The 24,601-nt window shown below is 43.6% G+C and overlaps 1 protein-coding gene across 5 annotated transcripts in view; it reads left to right on the top strand.

The window, feature by feature from the left end:
- REEP1 (receptor accessory protein 1) overlaps positions 1–24,601 on the top strand; it is a 98,539-nt gene that overhangs the window by 34,583 nt on the left and 39,355 nt on the right. For all 5 annotated transcript variants that reach the window (XR_006390095.1, XM_044295206.1, XM_044295173.1 and 2 more), the window contains exons 3-6: positions 1,875–1,951; positions 3,893–4,013; positions 6,773–6,886; positions 20,242–20,404. Coding sequence is in view for 4 of the 5 variants with exons in the window: in XM_044295206.1 (XP_044151141.1) it covers positions 1,875–1,951; positions 3,893–4,013; positions 6,773–6,886; positions 20,242–20,404 (475 nt within the window). In the remaining variant the exon portion in view is untranslated. The remainder of the gene's footprint in view (positions 1–1,874; positions 1,952–3,892; positions 4,014–6,772; positions 6,887–20,241; positions 20,405–24,601) is intronic.

Genomic DNA, 24,601 nt, shown 5'->3' with positions numbered 1-24,601 from the left:
ACTATCCAGAGGATAGGTCATCAGTATAAAAGTCTCGGAAAACCCCTTTGATTTGACTCTTATTTAGGGGCTACATGTTGACGTGTCGTACAACACTGCATGTCATCACTGTCAATAGTGTCGCACTGCAACACGCGACATACCGCGCCTGCAAAATGACAGTTGCAGAAAATCCATTCGATTTTTGGTCACAGGTCCTACAAGACTTTGCCGTCATAGACCATGCTGTAAGTTACATTTGGTTGTGTTTTTACAGCCATATCACAGTTCTAGAATAATCGCAAGACAGCAAGTTGCAGACAATCGAGCAGGTTTTTTTTTATTGGGTGACATTTCTGACTTGCATGACACATGTTACTGTACAGCCCCATTGGACTCTATTGGGTCCTATCAGGGTACGGCCACAGGGTCAGGTTTCCTGATGCAGTTTTGGAAGCCAAAATTAGGAGTGGATCATAAAGAAGAGAAAGTATAAAGGGCGGGTATGACTTCTCTTTTTTTTTTTTCACTCCTGGTTTTGGCGTCCAAAACTGCCTCAGGAAATCCTGACCGTGTGGCCGTATCCTTAGAGGGGCACTTCTTTTTTCATTAACAAGCTGCAAGCAACAATTTAGCAATAATCTCTAAGTATTTTTTGCAGTTTGCGAATACGAATTACTATTGTGAACATTGCTCATTCGCCCCTAGAGAATTTACACTTCTAACTGTAAACCTCACTGCAGATTTCTGAATAGACAAGTGGATTAGGCAGCGACTAATAATAATCAAGTCTAATTTGTCAGGCAGATTTGTCCTATCTACAGAAAAGGAGCAATTTATCGCTCATCGTTCGATCGCTGCATGCTATTACTAATGAACAATTAAGTGCACTGAGGGCGGGCCCAAGCCACTCCCCTTGCCCCTCCTGCTTTCCCTACCAGCACCGCCCTGTTCTTAATTGACAGGGCTAGCTGAGATGACAATGCAGGAACCTGGTGCTGTCAATCGAGAAGCAGAGGAAGCAGGAGGAGCAAGGGTGCACAGAGTGGTTTGGGCCCGCCCCCTGTGCACTTAACTGCTCATTTACATACATCTGTAAGAGAATGGCATCATTACATTTAGCTGAGCTAGCTCTACAAGGCATCGGGCACATCGGTCTTTGTTTCCCCTGGAGGATTAGACTAATTTATGACGAGGCAGTACACATCCTGGCATATACACGGGATAGCATAGGATTGGTGGGAGACCTACTTCTGGAACTCCCACTCTTCAGAAGTGACCCAAATTCCACAAGGCAAGACATCCTGCAGCGGTCATATCTACGGGCTAATCTAAGGCAGCTGCGCGCTTAGTGGAAAAACTGCGCCAGGCCCAGATTAATGTAGTTTTTCGCCCACATGTTTCAAGGTGTATATGTTAGTAAATTTTATGGGGCCCGGAGTCCCGCCCAACTGTAGAAAATGTTTCGACACCGGCTGTGCGATTTCATATTGTGGTCGTGGCAACCAAGTACGTGTCTGTCCTACCTGAGCTACCCTACCCCTAAGCGGTCAGAGTTGTGCCGTGACCGTGTCGTGGAGGGACGCCTGAAAGAGGGCATCCCCTTTGAGAGTAACAGGAGAAAAGGGTGGGTGGGAGGGAGGACTCTGCACTACGTACGTTTGTGGGAGGGCGCCGGCCGTTGAAGTAGGTGGCCAAGCCCCTCCCACAAATACAGGCCAATGAATCGGCCTTACACTTGTCACACAGCTGGTCAAAAATGGAACTTGCGACTATTTATATGACTAAAATAGTCACACGTCCCTTGATAAATGACCCCCATTGTGTCTGGTTTATCAGTGACTCCCTTTAAATCACCAAAAAGTGATAAAACCCTTTATGTTTGTCTTGCTTAGGTAAAATGGATGATGTACTGGATCATATTTGCACTTTTCATGACCTTGGAAACATTTACAGACATATTCCTGTGCTGGTAAGTACCTAGTAAAGTATTTGTAGCATGAAAATCCAAGAAAAGGCTGCAGTACCAGCTGTGACCACTAGTTGGTGATTCTGAGAAATATTGTAAATTAGGCAAGCTGCTGGCTCTCCTTAAAGAGACCAGGTGTATATAAACTTATTGGCAATGGTCTATGGGGGGAGGGGGGGGGGATGCAAAGTGTCTCCCAGGGAAAGAGAACCAACTCACTAGCGCCACCTCCTGGAAGTGGCTCCTTAATTTTTAACAAGCCTTGGAACATGACAAGGGAGTAAGTTTTTTTTTTTTTTTGCACTGAAACTTTGTTACAGCCTGTATTATAGTCCAGAGCTGTATTCACAGTTCTGCTGGTGACTATTAGAATACAGTCAACACATGCTGTGTATAAATCTAAGACCTCACTTGTACAGTGCACATTTTCACACACATTTTAAAAAAACGGCTTTAAAAGCAATAATTATATCTCAAGATCTTATGGACCCATATTTGTGTAGTATGTTCAGGGCACGTTTTTGATATATTGAGGCCTAGAAAGATTAAGAAGATTACAGCATGAATACCTACATATGTCTTAATTATCCAAGTGTTTATACACCAATATAGCCATAGTGAAAGAATATACACATGAGGCACACACAGCACTTTCATATAAAACAACCATACAGTACACATATTATACAGCCATGTAGTACCTGCCCAATACTGCCATATAGCGTCCAGATAATACCACAATACAGTGCCTAAATAATACTGAAATAAGGGTGTCCACATGATACTCCATATAGATACCATACAGTATCCAAATAATTAAAGGGGTTGACTGGGCTTTTACTATTGATGACCTATCCTCAGGATAGGTAATCAGTATCAGATTGGTGGGGGTCCGACTCCCAGCACCCCCGCTGATCAGCCCAGGCAACCCCTTTAAACACCCATATAGTCAAATAGAGCTCACATAATACTGACATTCAGGAGCCACATAATCCAACATTAAACCGCTATTTAATACTGGTTAATTTTAAAGGGGTTCTCCAGGAATTAAAAAAATGAAAATACCTTAATATTACTTTATTGTAAATATATTCACAAATACCTTTCATTAGTTATAATGGTTCGTTTTGTCTAGAGAGCAGTCATTAGGAGAAACAAAATGGCCGCCGTCTTATTAGTACACACAAAACCTGTCCTAATCACGCAGGAGGACAAGTTACTTCAGAGCACTGAGCTGTAGAGCTGCCTCATCCTCCTCTCTGCTCTGCCTCATCCTCCTCTCTGCTCTGCTTGTCAGGAATGATGATCCCGAATACAGGTGAATCTCTGTGGGAATGGAGATGATGATGATGAGGCATGAGAGGAGGGTGAGGTGTAGATAATGAGCAGCAGCTTTCGTATGCAGTCTCCATTACCACAGCAACACATTACCACAGCCTGTCCTGTCCGTCCTTTCTGTACTTCATGTCTCCTCATGAACGTAATTCCCCAGAGATTCAGCTAAAGTTCTTATCATCTGTATTCAGGATCATAATCCCTGACAAGTAGAGAGGAGGAGGAGGATGAGGCAGCTCCTTACCTCAGTGTTGTGAAGTAACTTGTCCTCATGTGTGATCAGGACAGGTTTTGTGTGACCTAATGGGACAGCGGCCATTTGTTTCCCCTTATAATTGCTCCCCAGACAATACTAGCCATTATAACTAATGAAAGGTATTTGAGTATATATTTATAATAAAGTAATATTTAAGTATTTTCATTTTCTTAATTCCCGAAAAAAAACAAAAACTTTATAGTCCATTTTGATGAAGGGAGGTAAAGGGGGTAATGTTCCCATACCCAGTACTCTGGGGCTGGTGGTCTGTAACATGCACCTGTTGCCTCATCAGGGAGGCCTTCTGCTTGTTTTTATATAGATGGCATTTTATGTTATTTTGTATCTCTTAGGTTTCCATTTTACTATGAGCTGAAAATTGCTTTTGTGGCCTGGCTGCTGTCTCCCTACACGAAAGGATCTAGCCTTCTTTATAGAAAATTTGTTCACCCAACACTATCCTCAAAAGAAAAGGTATTGTTAGAAACTGATGTATAATAAGATAGATAGATAGATAGATAGATAGATAGATAGATAGATAGGAGATAGATAGATAGATATGAGATAGATAGATAGATAGATAGATAGATAGATAGATAGATATGAGATAGATAATAGATCAGGGCTGGCCAACCTGCGGCTCTCCAGCTGTTGCAAAACTACAACTCCCAGCATGCCTAGACTGCTTACAGCTATCAGTCTACAGCAGGGCATGGTGGGAATTGTAGTTTTACAACAGCTGGAGAGCCACAGGTTGGCCAGCCCTGTAATAGATAATAGATAGATAGATAGATAGATAGATGAGATTAATAGATATACAGTACAGACCAAAAGTTTGGACACACCTTCTCATTCAAAGAGTTTTCTTTATTTTCATGACTATGAAGATTGTAGATTCACACTGAAGGCATCAAAACTATGAATTAACACATGTGGAATTATATACATAACAAAAAAGTGTGAAACAACTGAAAATATGTCATATTCTAGGTTCTTCAAAGTAGTCACCTTTTGCTTTGATTACTGCTTTGCACACTCTTGGCATTCTCTTGATGAGCTTCAAGAGGTAGTCACCTGAAATGGTCTTCCAACAGTCTTGAAGGAGTTCCCAGAGATGCTTAGCACTTGTTGGCCCTTTTGCCTTCACTCTGCGGTCCAGCTCACCCCAAACCATCTCGATTGGGTTCAGGTCCGGTGACTGTGGAGGCCAGGTCATCTGGCGCAGCACCCCATCACTCTCCTTCATGGTCAAATAGCCCTTACACAGCCTGGAGGTGTGTTTGGGGTCATTGTCCTGTTGAAAAATAAATGATGGTCCAACTAAACGCAAACCGGATGAAATAGCATGCCGCTGCAAGATGCTGTGGTAGCCATGCTGGTTCAGTATGCCTTCAATTTTGAATAAATCCCCAACAGTGTCACCAGCAAAGCACACCCACACCATCACACCTCCTCCTCCATGCTTCACGGTGGGAACCAGGCATGTAGAGTCCATCCGTTCACCTTTTCTGCGTCGCACAAAGACACGGTGGTTGGAACCAAAGATCTCAAATTTGGACTCATCAGACCAAAGCACAGTTTTCCACTGGTCTAATGTCCATTCCTTGTGTTCTTTAGCCCAAACAAGTCTCTTCTGCTTGTTGCCTGTCCTTAGCAGTGGTTTCCTAGCAGATATTCTACCATGAAGGCCTGATTCACACAGTCTCCTCTTAACAGTTGTTCTAGAGATGTGTCTGCTGCTAGAACTCTGTGTGGCATTGACCTGGTCTCTAATCTGAGCTGCTGTTAACCTGCGATTTCTGAGGCTGGTGACTCGGATGAACTTATCCTCCGCAGCAGAGGTGACTCTTGGTCTTCCTTTCCTGGGGCGGTCCGCATGTGAGCCAGTTTCTTTGTAGCGCTTGATGGTTTTTGTGACTGCACTTGGGGACACTTTCAAAGTTTTCCCAATTTTTTGGACTGACTGACCTTCATTTCTTAAAGTTTTTCTTTACTTAGCTGCTTTTTTCTTGCCATAATACAAATTCTAACAGTCTATTCAGTAGGACTATCAGCTGTGTATCCACCTGACTTCTCCTCAACGCAACTGATGGTCCCAACCCCATTTATAAGGCAAGAAATCCCACTTATTAAACCTGACAGGGCACACCTGTGAAGTGAAAACCATTTCAGGTGACTACCTCTTGAAGCTCATCAAGAGAATGCCAAGAGTGTGCAAAGCAGTAATCAAAGCAAAAGGTGGCTACTTTGAAGAACCTAGAATATGACATATTTTCAGTTGTTTCACACTTTTTTGTTATGTTTATAATTCCACATGTGTTAATTCATAGTTTTGATGCCTTCAGTGTGAATCTACAATCTTCATAGTCATGAAAATAAAGAAAACTCTTTGAATGAGAAGGTGTGTCCAAACTTTTGGTCTGTACTGTATATGGGATAGATCGATAGATAGATAGATACAGTAGATAGACAGACACTGGGGACAAATTGATAGCTGTGCTATATAAGTGCATAAAATAAATAAATAGATAGATAGGAGATAGATAGAAGATAGATAGATAGATAGATAGATAGGAGATAGATAGATAGATAGATAGATAGGAGATAGATAGAAGATAGATAGATAGATAGATAGATAGATAGATAGATAGATAGATAGGAGATAGATAGATAGATAGATAGGAGATAGATAGATAGATAGATAGGAGATAGATAGATAGATAGATAGATAGATAGATAGATAGGAGATAGATAGATCAATAGATAGATAGGAGATAGATAAAGTAACAAAAAGGCAGCACTCCAAAATCAGCAAAAAAGGAAGAAAATGCTTTTATTCACTAGAGCTTGAAAAAGGCTCTAGTGTTGAGCCGAAACGTTGCGTATCCACATGGGTGAATAAAAGCATTTTCTTAATTTTTTTGCTGATTTTGGAGTGCTGCCTTTTTGCTACTTTGTATATTGGGCAATGGTCTATTCCCTTCAGGCGTGCACCCTTTTTGTTTAAGTTGGATGTAGTGCTGCCAGATTTTTGCTTTAGATAGATAGGAGATAGATAGATATGAGATAAATAGATAGATATGGGATAGATAGATAGATAGATAGATAGATAGATAGATAGATAGGAGATAGATAGATAGATAGATATAGACATGAGAGAGAGAGAGAGATAGATATTTTAGAAGTATAATTAGAATTTCTTGATAATAAATAAATTTTCTATTTTATTTCAGGAAATTGACGAGTGTCTCATCCAAGCAAAGGATCGCAGCTATGACGCCCTGGTACATTTTGGCAAGAGAGGTCTGAATGTTGCTGCCACAGCTGCGGTCACGGCTGCCGCCAAGGTAACTGGTGCAGCTTTGTTACATGCATAGTAAAGATAAAGCAAACGTGTACATTTCCAAGTCCTTGTCTGTATACAGTACAGTAACCTCCATATAATTGGGGGAAAGGTTACAATGACAGGACACAGATCTGTTCTGCTGAAGGGATTTAGATCATATTTGGACTATACAGAGATACAGAGACATTTTGTATGTACTTGATACCCATTTAATAACACCCCCCCCCCCTCCTTTTTGGGCAGGTTGCAAAAATGTGGTAATGGCTTGCACACATTCACAAATGTATGCAAAATATAAAAAAGGGTAATGTTGCATGTAATAACACAGTATAATACTTTATTAAAAATTCGGCCGTATCCTCCTCCCTGTACCAATGCTATGGATTTACATACCAGGCGGGAAACCAGAACAGGGGGCACAGCGGGGGAACGAAGCAGCCCATCCGAAAAAAATAGAAGCGGGAGGACATCTCCCAGGTACTTATATTGTAATTTCAGGACCGTCAGGACTGTCATTCTTTTTTTAGGGGCAGTGATATTACTGACCATTTTTGTAATATACTTTAATTATTGAAATCATACATTTCTATTAGAAAAATAGCTCTAAAGTGGCCCATTTTGAGCCTTAGCAACGCTCCTCTGTCTTCTGATTACATTACACAGTCAGTGCTAAGTCTCCACAGTTATGGAAACAGAAGACAGGGGAGCATTGCTTTAGAGCTATTTTTCTAAAGGGCTCATTCAGATGGGCGTATGAGTTTTGCTGTCCACAAATTGCGGATGCACAAAACACAGAGAAGTAGCGCCATAGGTCTTATGGAGGACAGATTTTGCAGGATTGGCTTTTTCTAGCTATGTCGCATTTGAAGACACCCTGAGGTACCCATAGAGTGGAAACCCCCAAAAAGTGACACCATTCTGGAAACTACACCCCTCAAGGAATATTTCAAGATGTGTGGTGAGTAGTATTGGGATGCTCGGGTGCAATGGGAGAACCCGAGCATTAAACCAGGCGCCCCCTGCTCTGAAGAGGGGAGGGTGTCTGGTTCATAGGAAAAGGTCAGAAATTGATGAAAACGCCATCGAAATGGTTCGGTAGCAGCATGGGGAGGATGTCTGGATGCATCTTGGACTCTCAGATCGCTGCTGGGAACGATGTTGTCCAAGTAGTGCGCCACTTTTACAGACTGACAATAATACGCACCAAACCGAAGATAAAATTGATTTTAGAGAAAAAAATCGTTAGGAAAATCGTTAGGATTCTTTCCTTTATATTTACTTGTATATAAAGTGCAAGTGCTGCCAAAAATTACAAGGAAGAGGCCCTCCGATACAACCTGTATATCAGATAAAGGAGGGCCTCATTCACATTGTGGTACAATTGTTCATGTAGTTGGACTCCTACACTCATAAAGCCTATGCACTAAGTGAAAGGGCTGCCAAAAAAAAAATGCACTACAATACACCCTTTATTACACATAATGGAGGGCATCATACATCCTTGAAAAATTATGATTGATGGCCTGCTGGTGACCCTCAAAAACATTAGGGGCAAGGGCCTGCTGGTGACCCGCTAAAACATAACAGGTGAGGGCCTGCTGCTGAGCTGACCATCTAAAACATTAGGGTCGAGGGTCTGCTGCAGAGCTGACTCTCTAAAACATTAGGGGCGAGTGCCTGCTGCTGATCTGAGCATCGAAAAAATTATGGGCAAGTGCCTGCTGCTTAGATGACCATTGAAAAAATTATGGGCAAGTGCCTGCTGCTTAGATAACCATTGAAAAAATTATGCGTGAGGGCCTGCTGGTGAGCTGACCCTGTAAAACATTATGGGCGAGGGCCTGCTGGTGAGCTGACCCTCTAAAACATTAGGAGCGAGGACAGACTAAGCATTTTGATATGATGGAAGAGGAGGAGGAGGAGAAAAGGAAGATTGAACCATATATGCGAGGGCCTGCAGGTGAGCTGACCCTCTAAAAGACTGTAGGTGAGGGCCTGCTGGTGAGCTGACCCTGTAAAACATTATGGTTGTGGGCCTGCTGGTAAGGTGACCCTCTAAAACATTATATGTGAGGGCCTGCAGGTGAGCTGACCCTCTAAAAGATTGTAGGTAAGGGCCTGCTAGTGAGCTGACCCTCTAAAACATTACATGCGAGGGCCTGCAGGTGAGCTGGCCCTCTAAAAGATTGTAGGTAAGGGCCTGCTGGTGAGCTGACCCTCTAAAACATTATATGCGAGGGCCTGCAGGTGAGCTGACCCTCTACAACATTAGGAGCGAGGGCAGACTAATAAGCATGTTGATATGATGGAAGAGAAGGAGGAGGATGAGAAAAGGAAGATTGAACCATATACCCTTTTTGTGGTGGAAGGGGTGCATGGGAATACAGTGTATTCAGTACATTATACAAAAAACATTTAAAGTGCCTTTATGTTCTGCCGCTTTCCTCTAGAGAAGTCAGGGGCAATCCAGGCTTTGTTCATTTTGATAAGAGTCAGCATTTTCAGTTGACAGGCGGATGCGCTTATCAGTTATTATGCCCCCAGCAGCACTAAATACCCGATCTGACAAAATGCTGGCGGCAGGGCTGGCCAGAACCTCCAAGGTGTAGAGCGCCAGTTCATGCCACGTGTCCAGCTTAGACACCCAGTAGTTGTAAGGCACAGAGGGATCATCGAGGACGCTGACACGGTCTGCAACGTACACCTTCACCATCTTCCAAAAAATTTCCGTCGTTGTGACACTAGGCCGCGCATCAGGGTGAGGGTGCGGGCGGGGTGGCATAAAACTTTGGAGAGTTTTGCCCTGCCTCTGTTGGAACTGCTGTGTGTCCCCCTAGTCTACCCTCCTCGGTTGCCCAAGGAACTACGTACTCTGCCGCCAGCTGTTGTCAGCTGGAAATATTTGGAGCAATTTTTCCACAAGGACCTTCTGATATTGCACCATTTTGCTAGTCCTCTCCACCACCAGAATGAGAGATGAGAAGTTCTCTTTGTAGCGGGGGTCGAGAAGGGTGAACAACCAGTAATCGGTGTTGTTCAAAATGTTTAAAACACGTGGGTCGCGGAAAAGGCAGCCTAACATAAAGTCAGCCATGTGTGCCAGAGTCCCAACAGGCAAGACTTTGCTGTCGTCATCAGGAGCATGACTCTCAATCTCCTCATTCTCTTCCTCCTCTTCTTCCCGTCCACTCTGAACAGATGGAATTAAACTTCCATGGGTACTACCCTCTGTAGCGGAGGCAACCGTCTCCTGCTGCTCCTCCTCCTCATCATCATCCAATTTGCGCTGAGAAGACGAACTGAGGGTGGTCTGGCTATCACCCTGTGTAATGTCTTCCCCCATTTCCATCTCTTCTACATGCAAAGCGTCAGCCTTAATTGTGAGCAGCGAGCGTTTGAGTAGACACAGAAGTGGGATGGTGACACTGATAATAGCGTTATCGCTGCTCACCATCTGTGTTGATTCCTCAAAGTTTCTTAAAACCTTACAGAGGTCAGACATCTATGCCCACTCCTCGCTTGTGAAGAGCGGAACCTGACTGCAAAGGCAACGACCATGTTGCAGCTGGTATTCCACTACTGCCCTCTGCTGCTCACAAAGCCTGGCCAACATGTGGAACATCAAGTTCCAGCGCGTGCTCACGTTGCACAACAGTCGGTGAGCTGTCAATTGCAAGCGTTGCTGTAGCGTTGACAGACCGGCGGAAGCTGACGATGACTTGCGGAAATGGCCACACACGCGGCGCATCCTCCTAACTTGTTGACCTAACAACAACTTCAGTTATTGACAACTGTGTCTCATCCTCATCATCAACCTCTTGAGACACAAATTGCCATTGACTTAGTGGCAACTGTGTCTCATTATCATCATCCACCCCGTGAAACAATAAATTGCCGTTCCCCACCGTCATCTTTTTTTTGTGACTGTGGATGCTTAAAGGGACTCTGTCACCACTTTCTAACCCCCACTTTTAAAACTATAGTTCTGTCCATGGAGCCCCTGTGATTTCAATGGTGTTGTTATATGCGAAATCCGCAGGCTCGTTTTGATAAAAAAAGCTTTTAACTAACCTGTCAGTCATGAGGATAAGGTGCCCAGGGCGTTTCTCCCGGTCTGAACATGCCGCCAGCCGCCGCCGCCGTTGGTGCCCAGCTCCTCCTCTGCCTTGAATTTGCGCCGCCTGAATGTCAAGAAATACGCCTCCGGCTCTCCCTCAGTCCCCCCTCCTTTTCCAAAATTTCGCGCGTGCGCACAGGCCTGTGCCTGATGCGCCCGTGCAGACTTTACGATTCAGCCTCATTGAGCGAAGTGCGCATGCGCATGCGCACTTCGCTCAACCTCCCGATAACGCGAACACTGCCGCACGCGCGGGATCTTAGAAAAGAAGGAGGGGGGACTGAGGGAGAGCCGGAGGCGTATTTCTTGACATTCAGGCGGCGCAAATTCAAGGCAGAGGAGGAGCTGGGCACCAACGGCGGCGGCGGCTGGCGGCATGTTCAGACCGGGAGAAACGCCCTGGGCACCTTATCCTCATGACTGACAGGTTAGTTAAAAGCTTTTTTTATCAAAACGAGCCTGCGGATTTCGCATATAACAACACCATTGAAATCACAGGGGCTCCATGGACAGAACTATAGTTTTAAAAGTGGGGGTTAGAAAGTGGTGACAGAGTCCCTTTAAGATTTGGGGAATTTAGGGCACAAGATCTCATGTCCCTCTTCAAGCGGGCTTGTTGAGAGGCCCAAATGAAGTAATGGCGCTGAAAATAGCTCTTCGGAATATCCGAGTGTTGGATCACTTGTTTGGCAAGACTCTCCATGGTGGGAGGAAGAAGGATCAGGATGGCTACTGGGACTGGACTTGGTGGAAGCATTATCTGCTGCAATCCAACCAACAACCTGGTCGCACTGGTCTGACTTCGAGAGCGCTGTCCTGTGCCGCCCTGCAAAATGGGACATGAAGGTAGGTATCGTGGATGATTATTTTTCTTGTGCTCTGGCAGGAGGCACAGTTTCAACGCACCCAGGGCCACTGCCTCTGCGTGCACCATCAGCATCACAGCGGACAGAGGGTGGTTTAGGGATCTGGAACAGCTGCAAATGAAAAAAAATAAATCAGTGCAGCTATTCCAGATGTTCTTTTTTTCTTCTTTTGTTTTTTTCTTCTTCTTTCAGCAGGAAAGGGTTAAATTGCAGTGGTGGTGCACCACAAGTCCCATCAAGCCAACAGCAGCACAGAAAGGCACAGAACTTCTCTGCAGTTACCAGCTAGAATGGCTGCATGCAGGGAAGTTCTGCCTCTTCCTGTGTAGCTATAGCGCTGCCATTGGCTGGAGCGTTGTTCCAGCCAATAGCAACGCTGGCAGGGGACCCAAAACACTGGTGTCCCCTGCTTCACCTAGGAGGAGACCGGTGCGGACTTGTTCAGCACCGGTCACCTCCACATGACAGCCCCCGCCCCCCCCCCCCCCCTGCAGGTCTGAGATGCGATGCGCATGTCTGCGGAATCCAGCCAATAGCAGCGATCGGGGCTGCAGGGGAGGGCGGAAATACCTCCCTGTGCCCCTAGGAAACATGGCTGCCTGCCGTACAGGGCAGCCATCGTACCCCGGTCACTGAGCGATTTCGCTCAGGGACCGGGTGTACTCAGCTGATGAATCATCAGTAAGCAAAAGGCAGAGAACCCCTTTAAGTCACAGAGAATAGTCTAGACTGGATACAATTGTAGTTGTGAAAAGTATTAGCTCTCTTCAGGATGCTGGAAAAAATTTCCGTCACGGACAGCAAGCAGAGGTCTTGAAAATGGTGAGGACTTGAATCACATATATTAGAAGACTGCTGAATTTTTCATGATGCAGCGATTAAAAGGGTTTTCTGTTTTGCATCCACATCCTTTAAAATAATCATTTATAAAGGTCGCTGTAATTTTGTAATGTATTTTTTTTCTCTCTATTGCTCTTATCTTCCATTCTGGGCTGTGGTCACATGACCTTGTCCATATAGCTCTTTCTGTGATGTAATGTCCCTGGGCGGGGCAGTGATAGGGGAGTGTCTATGTAACCAGGTCGGGTGGGGCTATAAACTAGCTGGGTGTTGTTAGGGGCAGTGATAGGCGAGTGTCTATATAACTAGCTGGGTGGGAGGAGCTATAAACTGGCTGGGTATTGGTAGGGGCGGGGCTGGAGTTGTGGTATAGGAAGGAGAAGTGCATCATGGGTTTGGTTGGATACAGGAACAGGAAGTGCTCCATACAGAATGAACACAAACCAGAGGGATCGGTTTACATGGTGCAAACGGGTCAGGAGGCTCCAAATTGGGGAATAAAATATGGGGAAGATGTACAGGAGGTAAATACCTAAATGAGCAGATCTGTTAAATACCATAGTCATTCCGACAAACCCCTTCAAAGGATAGGTCGCCAATATCAGATCAGCAGGGGTGTGACACCCAGCACCTCCGCCAGCTATTACAGGGAGCAGGTAACAGTGAAGAGGACATGTTGCTCGCATGTATCTCCAAAGCGGACGGGCAGGGGTGCCTGGTGTTGGACCCCCGCCAATCTGATGTTGGTGACCTAGCCCCAGGATAGGTTATCAGGATCTGAGCACCTCACTGCCTCTTTAAGGCCTTATTTTCATAAAAAGCTGAAAATCCCATTCATATTTTATGTGAAGATAATGTTTAATTGGAGGACAGAATGATTTCTGAGGGTTTATATTGCCCAGAGGAAATACTCGCTATGAGATTTTACATAGGTAAGGAGGTAACTTGTCTCGGGTGCAGAGGCTGCAGCCACATCTGGGCTCAATGAGCCCTCCTCTGATTACCCAGGAGCATGATGGTGGAGAGGGCCCCGGTATGGATTTTGAATCCAGCCCCAAGATCGTCAAGTTCTGCCTCTGGTAGGATAAGGCTTAGGTACAGACTTAATTTCAGTTTATACATGATCGGAGCTGTCCTGTCGCAAACCGAGATCCCTAGAATAACATCATTCATAACCCCGCCAGCACTTGGCAGCACGGAATAAATCCGCTGCCAAAACAGTGATATAAACTCTCGTCTCCGGAGTCTTAAGATTTGGTTTCTATGTTGTATTAAAACTGAATAAATAAATAGTATTAAAAAAAATAAGATTTGGTTTCTACTCTCAGAATATTCCAGCCGTATTTTATACTTCTAATGACATGTTTTGACTATGTCTATTAGAGATGGATGGGAACTGACTACACGCCATGCTCCTTGGAGCTGAGATGAGTACTGTGATAAGCAGGGCCGGCCCCAGGTTGATGTGGGCCCTTGGGCGATAAATCTCAGTGGGCCCCCTTGTGGCATTTGTCAAATGTGTTAAAAAACAGAAGAGCAGGCTTCATGCTCAGATGCGCTTTCCCCCAGCGGAGATCAGGGAAAGCTTCCAGGCTCATTGTTAATATATCCCAATTCAGGCCACTAGGTGGCAGCACTAAACTGTGATATAGTGATTTCTATAGAGAATAACAGAGCAATTTCCATTATTCTGTATAAGTTGCAATCTGAATGAAAATTTTTTTAAAAAAAGGTAAAAAATAAAAAGTTTTGAAAATATAAAAAAACGTAAAATCACCACTCTTTCCCCAAAAATGAACAAAAAAGAATATAATTATGGGCATCGTTGCATGCGAAAACTCCCATACTATTAAAATATAAAAAAAAGTTAGCCCATATGGTGAAGGATGTAACAGAAATAAATAAAAAAAGGCTGATTTGCCGTTTTTTCATTTTATTTTTCAAGAATATTGAATAAAAGTCATACACACCCCAAAATGGTATTATAAAAAAAGACAGAATTCCCTCAAATGAGCCCCCACACGTCTCTGTAGACATAACTATAAAAAAACGTTATGGGGGTCACCGGGGAGCAGGGGTTCTGTTAGGGTTGCCACCTTCCCCAACAAAAAATAATAGTTACACAAATTAAAAAGGTTGGTGTGTCTAAGTTTTATTTAGCCTCTATTTTTGAAATGATTATGCTGGGATTCAAACTCACAGCCTTCTACAGTAAAGTCAAGAACCTTAACCACTGGGCTATAGAGCTTCATGTTAACCTGCTGCACATATATTATGGATAAAAACCTCAGTAGTAGTTTCCCACATAATATGCATTCATATATATGAGAAGTATGATTATATATATATATATAGTGTATATGTGTATATATATATATATATATATATATATATATATATATATATAAAATCAATTTTAGTAATGACACATTTATTTTGTGCCATACATTTTTTAACAATTACAAAAAAATATATAAAATTATTCTTCTGCTGTATAGGAATACCTAATACATGAGAAACTACTGTGAGGTTTTTCTAGCACAGTTCAGCATTGAGCTTCAAAGCTCAGTCGTTAAGGTTCTTGCCTCTAATGTAGAAGGTTGTGAGTTCAAATATCGGCAGAAACATTTCAGAAATAGAGGCTAAATTAGACTTAAATACACTGGGTGTCCCCAAGCATACTGATAATGCTTGGGGATACCCCCTTCATGTTTATAGCACTGACTCCATATATGGACATAGCCATATATGGAGTCAGAGCAGGGACTCCTAAGCAGGGAACTAGAGTCCTGACTGGTCAGTTCTACTGGGGGATTCCCCGTACAGCGATCTTCAGCATAGACCTGAGTGGGCCCGGGTTTGCCGGGTGCTGATAAGCCCATTTATTTAGGAGGGTAACTCTTCTCAAAGTTAAATGATATATGTATATACAATAAAATGCATCTCCTATGTTATAAGTAGAGACCACTCCATACAAGAAGAAAATATTCCAACAATACCTAATGTGTTAGTAAACAATATGACAATAAACCGTGCATTAAAAGTCTGTCTGCTTACAGTCACCACTAGGTGGAGCTCACTATATACATTAATACAGGTCCTATTTAATGGGGTTATACCACAAAACTTATTCCTATGCAATGAATAAAAAATTTCAAATGAGTTATTGCAATATACGGTATATGGAATAAAAACTATTGTTTGTTATTTTATGTACATTATATTTTCCTCTTTGGTTGCGCTCAATGCTGTTTATCCTTCTGATTCACCTTCTCCTGCATTCAGGGGTGGACTGAATGCAGAAGATTCCCTGCTTTCTTCTGGCCCTCAGAGCTGGCCTAGTGATCTCATAGTGGAGCTATATCTCCGTCTAGACAGTGAAGAAGGAAAATGTGGGTGCCTTACATACAATATCTCTTGGACTATTTTGTACGCAGGAGAGGAAGAGGGTTAACAAGAGCTAATTGGAGGGGACCCTGGGAGATGCAGGCGCTTGATGAGCTGCTGCCCACCCACAGAAAGGAAAGAAAGTCCTCCAGATAAAGAGTAAAAAGAGTTATACATTTGTGGGACAACTCCTTTAAAGGTTTTTTTCAGTTTCAAGATATTGATTTCCTATCCTGAGAAGAAGCCATTAATATCTGATTGGAAGAGGTGGTCTTGCCTTTGTCGAAGATTAGAAAACAAAAGCCCCTAGCAAGGGGAGGGGAATTACGGTAAAACGTAACCTTTAGGCCGTATGCACACGGCCGTGAGCGGTCCGTGGTAACACGGGCTGGATTCCTGCTGAGAGCAGAAGTGCACGGCGTCATAGCAACCAATGACGCCTGTGCGCTTCTGCTTTCAGCAGGAATCCAGCCCGAGTTACCACGGACCGCTCACGGCCGTGAAACACGGCCGTGTGCATTCGGCCTTAATCTGAATAATAAATACTAAAATGACGACTACACCATTATTCAACCAACACAAATAAGCAATAAAATTACAATACCAGTATATCAATCCTGAAGATCCACCGTTTGTTAATAATATAAAAATCGGAACAATCTTCCCAGTCCTGTGGTGCAGGGTGGTTTCAAAATGCAGAATGATGGTTCCAGATAATGGTGGATCTCCGTGTCAGACCAGCAGTTGTATACAGTAGGCGTCGGGAAACTATCCCTATTTTGCCCTAAGTGCAAGGAAGGGGGCTAGGAATGGCCTGCCTATCTATACAGAGCACTCGCCCCGAAAAGGGCGACCCTGTCCGGATACCTGACCCTATACCCGGGCAGTATCCCTATAGAAACCCTCAAAAAGGAAGTCCCGACGTGCCACGTTTCGTTAGATAACTCATCAGGGGAGACTCCAAATATAGGGGTAATTTGCCCTCCAATGTCATGAAAAAAATAATGAAACATAACAAAAATGATGGGGCAATGATGACAAAAAAAAAAGGGATTAGGTCCAAAATATAGAGGAGATGCCCAGATACTAAGCCAATGTGGCGTACACCTCAAAAACCGCAGACCTGTCAGTGGAACAGGATGTGTGTACCCCCCATGTTGACGGGGGAGTCGCCTGGCAGCGCCATGTGCGATCTAGTGCGCCGTCTTATAAGGACGCACCCCGTCACATGACCCGCGTTCTGGTCATGTGACCGGATCATGTGACCCCTGGAAGGATCACGTGAGGCGGAGATTCGGTGAAGGAAGAGGGCGCGTCTGGGTGCTAAGCAACCGGGACGCCAGCACAGAGGCAAAGCATCCCGGGTGCTAAGAAATTACGCAGATGAAAGTGTCAATGGTTACAATACAACCCACACCCAAAAGGGGGGAGAAAAAGCGGATTTTGGGAAACTTGTGAGGCAATTACCAATCAGGGTACAAGGCTGGCAGTGGGGTTATACTTATGGATGCTTTTCTCAAAATACACCACACTTATTAAATATAATCCGTTACATTTGTGAGTTTACAAAAACAAAATAATAAAGTAATAATCAGATATAGCTAAGGGTCAGATAGCAATTATCCCTGTATATTAAAAAAGAGCTATAGATGGATAGGCTCTGAGAGTTAGACCTAAAAGGAGGTAAAGAGGTGTAAGGGCAACTAACGCCCAATAAAGGTAACGAAAAGCTATCAGATTCACAAGTGAATCTTAGTCCAATCTGGTTACAATTCAGAGTCATCACAAAGGATTCAAAATCGGCCTTAATTCCATTCCATATAATGAAGACGTCATCTATGTACCGTGCCCACAGGCCTATTGTACGTGTAGCTTCCAATGTCTCATCCGTAAACACAATCGTCTCCTCCCACCAGCCCAGGAACAAATTAGTGTACGATGGGGCACAAGAGCTCCCCATCGCGGTGCCCCTGAGCTGGTGGTAGAGCTTATTGTTAAAGCTAAAAACTTTCTTAGTCAGGGCAAATTCAAGAATACGGAGGACAAAAAGGCTGTGGGCACGGTGTTGACGAGCCAGGAGTCTGCAAAAATTGGTCAACAGCCTTAATCCCCAGTTCATGAGGGATCAAGGAATATAGTGCCTCCACATCGATGCCTGAAAGGAGGCTGGACTCTCTCTCTATTCGTTTCAACAAATCAGTTGTGTCACGAGTATATGATGGTAACGCTGAAACAAAAGGAGCTAATACTCGATCGATGTAGATGCCTATATTTTGGCAAACATTCCCGATCCCTGACACAATGGACCTGCCTTTTAAAGGCGTAAGCCCTTTGTGTAATTTAGGAAGAAATGGATGTAGCAAAAAATTATATTCATCCAATGTGATAAGTTGGAGCTGTTTGGCCTCATCCAAAATTGCTTTAAGCTCCCATCTATAAGTATCTGTTGGATCCTTGGTTAGTATCTCATATGTGTCCCTATCCTTAAGCAGGGATTTGCACATTTACTTATACTGAGAACAATTCATGACCACCGTATTTCCCCCTTTATCAGATGGTTTTATTATTATATTGGGGTCTTTTTCAAGATTGGAAATGGCGGTGGTCATGACTTGACCACAATTACAATAGTTGGTTGGTAATTTTAATCCTTTAAAATCCTTCAATACCATTTTAAGGAAGACATCTATACAAGAAATTTCACCTGTATTGGGAGGCATCTTGTTACTCTTAAGTCTTAGCTTAGTGAACGGTCCTTTGACCGTCTCTAAGTCCGTTTCAATTTTAAGGTCATATATTAGTCGGACATCAGCTAACAAATCCATAGGAATACCTAGTTCACGGCTCTGGCGTTTATCAAGTTGTTTAAAATGTTTGTGCCTCCTCAATTTATATTTATTAAATTAGGCATATATCTGGCGCAGATTGCGGCGCAAAGGTCCTTTGCCCTGCAAACTGCGACTTTTTCCCGCTCACGCCAGGTCTAAAACAGTGGGTGTTGCGCGCGTGGGGAAGGGAAGGGCCGGTAGGCCCGTCTCATTTAACTTTTTCTATGCCTGTTTTAGGTGTAGCCAATGATCTAAATGTAAGACAGCAAGAAAACTTTCTTACATTTAGAACTGGTGGAGGATCCACCGAAATTATGTAGAGGCCTGCGTCTTTACATGACTTCAGCGGATCCACCTCCAGATATATGGGTTATTATGACCGGCGTCTTAAACATCGGTCTTAATAAATTACCCTCTTAAAGTTTTATTTTAAAAAATCTCTAAAGTAAAAGAAAGAAAGAAAAAAAACATTTTCCCTAAAAAAAATGCTCTTCAATGGAAAAAAATATCCTATCCACATATTTGGCATTGCTCCACACAATATAATTATCATGTAATTTATCCCGCACGGTGAACAGCATAAAAAAAATACATATTTGCTTTTTTTTTTTTACTTATTCACCATGAACAAAAATTAAATAAAAGGTGATTTAAAAAGTGTTATGTTACCCCAAAATGCTGCCAATGAAAAGTCATCCTGCAAAAAAATCAAGCCCTGACACAGCTTTAGAGAGAAAAAATAAAAAAGTTATGGTTCTTGAGATGCGGCAATGCAAAAACATTTTCTTAAAAAATGGGGGGGGGGGTTGTGCAATAGTAGCAAAACCTAAAGAAAACTATTTGTCTTTGGTATCAGCTGTAATCGTACTGACCCTGAGAATAAAGTTATCGTTATTAATTATGCAAATTGAATGTCTCAAAATTTACTATGTAAAAACTCTCACCCCTCCCTAGAAAGAACTAATAGAAGTTAATCAGTAAGTTATGTCCAAAAAATAAAAAACAAGCCTTCTAACGGCCTTCAATCGATGGAAAACTGAAAAAAAATGTTAGCTCTTGGAATGCAACAATGAAAAAATTATGCTTGGTCACTAAGACCCCCAAATGCATACAGAGATAGGCTGAACTGCAATGCCACGTACTGACCAAGGACAAGAGTGGCGCTGTTTCTAATTCCTGACAACCCTTAGAACTGTACAATATCATTAAAATCCAGTGCAATTAGGTGTTTCTTGGATGAAATTAGTGTTTAGTTAGATGTGTGTCCTACTTTTTATGGCTATTTCTGAAAAAAACATATATTTTCTTTTCCCCCAAGGGGCAGGGAGCACTGTCAGACAGACTAAGGAGCTTCAGCATGCAGGACCTCTCCCTAATTCGTGGTGATAGCCCCTCAGCCTCTCCGGTCACAGCAAGGACAACAAGCAAATCGACCAAGGCTAAGTTATCCCGAAGCGCAACGCAGGGCAGCGAACCCTCAGGTTGGTACACATATGACCCTGTGTTACCCTGCTCCCTCATGTCATCCTGTCTTATAGCTTCCACCATTCATGGCAATGTGAGAATGCTGACTTCATTAGTAACTAGCAGGGTTGTGTCTCTGCGGTGAGATTGATGCAGGAGTAGATGAACCTACCTGGAGGTGCCAGGTCTGGAAAATAACCAGCATATCTCCAAGCTAAATGGTAAAGGGCTTGGCACAAAGAAAAACACCAAGTGCCCCTCTGCTACAGGGATCTTGAGGAGTCTAGGCCCATGGTCCCACCTGAGTAACCCTTACTCAGTAGGGAATGGAAGGGAGAAAAGCTGCCACCAGACAAAGGATTGGGGGTCTTGAAGTCCAGTATGCTTGAACCTTCTTCACGATATTTGCCGTTGGGAGAAGTAACCCTATACGCATGGCGATGAAATTGGCAGATTTGGCCAATGTTGGATTCAGCTGTGTCTTTTATGCACCCCAATTTCGGTTCTCAGCAGGATTCTGTGTTCAATAGAGCAGGGTCAGCCTGTATACCAGTCAATCAAGGGTTCTGCTGTTGGGGGCTTAGGGGTTCCCCAAGCCTTTTGTTGATGGTGCTCATTTGCACAGGCCGATGCAAAGTAGATGCCGGAGGAATGATCGCTACCACAGTCGTTCCTCCCTTAAGGCCGTATTACACTGGCCAATAATCATTAATGAGGGTTCACATGAACGCTCATTAGCGATCATCTTGCAGTGTAATACTGCCACCGATTGCCCAGTGAACGGGCAAACGCTCATTCATCGGGCAATTGTGATTTTTAAGCATGGCTGTGCTGCCGGCAAACACTAGACAGCATGGGGACGAGCAATGGCATAATGATCGCTCCTCTCCATGCTGCGGAGGAGATCACTGCATGTAATAGCAGAGGTCTCTGCCGCTAGCGAGCAGGCGATTGCCGGGAAGGAACGCTTCTCTCCCAACAATCGCTTGCTGATCTCCTGTCTAATACAGGCATTATCCTGTTCTAATTCACTCTGATTACACAGGGAGATGTGCTGCCGATAATTATACTGATGAACGCGTGTTTGCTCTTTTACCGCCTGCTCGATTCTAAAAGCCAATTATCCTGAATGGGCATTCCCATGAACGCTTGTTCCCGATAATTGCGCTAATAATCATGCAGTCTAATAGGCCTAAACTTATCGTATAAACTTAGCATCTGCACTTATATCTGTTGCTCTGGGCACTGTTAAGAAGGTGGTGTGGAGATACTCAAAGGTAGACCGCATCCGTGTCAAGGGTTAGGAGACCTGAATCTGTGGGGGCACCAACATTGTGCCACAAAGACAAAAGAATAGGGCATGTTGCACTGTCAAGAAAGTGGCAAGAATCCTGTAAAAGTTGTACTATATTTCTTAAAGAGGAGCCGTCCCTTCATCCCCCATGTAATATCAATCCTGGAGCCTCTATTCTTATGACTCTAGGTTATGCCATTCCCCTAATATTCATGTGTGAAGTTATGAACGTATTTCTAAGAAGGTCCAGATGGATGTTACTAGATGAGGGTGTGTCCCTGCACAGTCTGACACTGGCAGCACTGATTGGATAGTGTCACACAGTCACACCCCCAACTGGTAACAACCATATGGACCTTCATTGCAAACTGCCAGTAATAAATTCATAACTTCTAGCAGGAATAATAAAGGAATTTCACATCATAGATTTGTATGAATAGATGCTCCAGACATGTTATTACATGGGTGAATGCAAGTAGTTACTAAAACAGACATGTCAGGAGAGGTGACGGATCCTCTTTAAGACAAGAGCCTTTGAGAACCTGTCTTGCATGAACAGTACTTGACTATGCAGCTTAAATAAAAGGATGGTGTTTCTTATGATCATCTAATATTCTGCACAGATACAACTAGTGCAATCGTGTCCACAAAATGGTCCCTCAAGGTGCCAGTTGTGGTGGACACAGGGTTCTCCACTGCTGCTGTCAAATAGGAGCCATCAAAAGACTAGATCTTCAGTGGACTGTTTCATGGCCGCAGTCTATAACATCATCTCATCTAGAGAATCTCGGCTCAAGTGACTTTCCCTTAATAAAGCATAATGAAACGCGTCCTGTATACCAGAGAAAGGGACAGAGAGCTGATTGTCACATCTCCTGCGACGTCTGGTATTAGTGAGATCACTAGTACTGTTATGTACAGAGGACATGTGTGCGGTCAGCGCTCCCTCATTAGCACATGATCATAATCCTATCATTATGTGATCAGTATATGACGATGACATCATTTTGACACTGACAGATCTGTTCATATACGGATATCTGATAACCAAACTGATCTCACAAGCAACTCGTGGCATTTGATAAATCTGCCACAAAGTACACCAACAAAACTTCAGATATTACCCTCATGATCAATTCCCCCATCAATGTCTATAATCTGCCCAGTCAACCATACTGTGTATATACACTACTCACAAAAAGTTTGGGATATTTGGCTTTCAGGTAAAATATATATGGAAAAAGTAAAAGTTCCCACTACAGTGATATTATATCAGGAAAGTCGGGCATTTAAGTAGAAGCAGAAATGGCGATTTCCTCATCAATTTATTGAAACAAAAGCCAACACCAGTGGTGGGTATACCCCAACAGAAAATGTCAATGTCTCAGTAACTTGTTATGTGACCTTAAGCAACGACGTCTCCTGCTGTTTACAAGTCGACTTATTGTCTGCTGAGGCATGGCATCCCACTCTTCTTGAAGGGCAGCCCTCAGGTCATTGAGGTTCTGCGGTACAGAGTTACGAGCCTCTACACGGCATCTCAGCTGATCCCATAGGTTTTCAATAGGATTCAGGTCTGGAGAAAGTGCAGGCCACTCCATTTGAGGTTCCCCAGTCTCCAGCAGCCATTCCCTAATGATGCGACCTCAATGAGCTGTTGAATTGTCATCCATGAAGATGAAATTAGGCCTGTGTTGTTCATGCAGAGGCACAATGACTGGATTAATGATGTTATTCAAGTAGTATGGGCTTGTCACTGTACCATTCACACAGTGTAGGGCAGTTCTGTATTGACTAGACACACCTGCCCAGACTGTAATACCACCACCACCACCAAAGGCTCGTCTGGTGACAACAGTGGCTGATGCATAGCGCTCTCCTTAACTTCTCTAACATTGGTAGTGGCCATCATTTCTGCCCTGACTTTCATCAGTGAACAGCACTGAGGCCCACTGATCCCTCGTCCAGCGTAGATGCTCCCTGGCCCATGCAAGACGATGACGCCTGTGCCTGGTGGTGTGGTCAGGTACCCTTGCAGGTCGTCTAGCACACAGACCACGCTGATGTAAACTGTTTTGAATGGTCTGACATGACACTTGGGTGTCTCTCATCTCCCTTAAATGTGTCTGGAATTGTGTGGCATTCATGATCTGGTTCCGCAGGGCATTGTTCACAATGAAGTGGTCATCAGTGTGGTATGTGGCCAAAGGACGTCCACCTCTCTGTATCTCTGTTGCAACCTGCTGATGACACTGGGTGACACTCTAAGCTCAGTGGCCACTTCCGTCTGAGAACATCCTGCTTGAAGCCTCGCAATGGCGAGATACCGTTGATCAATTGTTAGGTGTCATCTTGGTCTCATGATGTCAAAATGTGAACAGCATGATGAGGAGGACTGTTTAAATACCCATTCCAATTGACCCAGGAAATTTATTGAGCGATTCATGGATTCATGTTATTTTGCCATTAAGCTCCTTGTTAGAGAACAGCAAGTTGTGCAAAACGTACTGAAACACTGAACAGTTGGACATGTGCATTCAAAAGTTTAGAGAAGGTCACATTCAGGTCACCTGTAAAGGTTAGAGTGCATTTTAGGTTCATTCTGAAATTTTACCCACAAGCCAAATATCCCTAACGTTTTGTAAGTAGCTTATATCCCCAACTGCACTTCAGAGCTAGTACCCTTCAGAACCGACCAGACCACAGCACTTCTGGCTTATCTTCCTTGAGAACAAAGGATCGGACACATGTCTGTGAAGGTTCTCATTCATCTAGGTCATGGTATATCACTAGTAAGTCAACTGGACTTGTATTTTTTTCTTCTTGAAGAGGTCATCCAACTGGCTTTCTCAGTTAGAATTGTAATTGAGAAAGCCCATCGGATAACTAGCGCAACGTCTTCAAGAAAAAATTACCAGTC

The sequence above is a fragment of the Bufo gargarizans genome, chromosome 1 (assembly GCF_014858855.1).
Source record: "Bufo gargarizans isolate SCDJY-AF-19 chromosome 1, ASM1485885v1, whole genome shotgun sequence".
Lineage (NCBI taxonomy): Eukaryota > Metazoa > Chordata > Amphibia > Anura > Bufonidae > Bufo > Bufo gargarizans.
The sequence above is the reverse complement of the archived record's forward strand: the minus strand, read 5'-3'. Positions and strand labels throughout refer to the sequence as shown.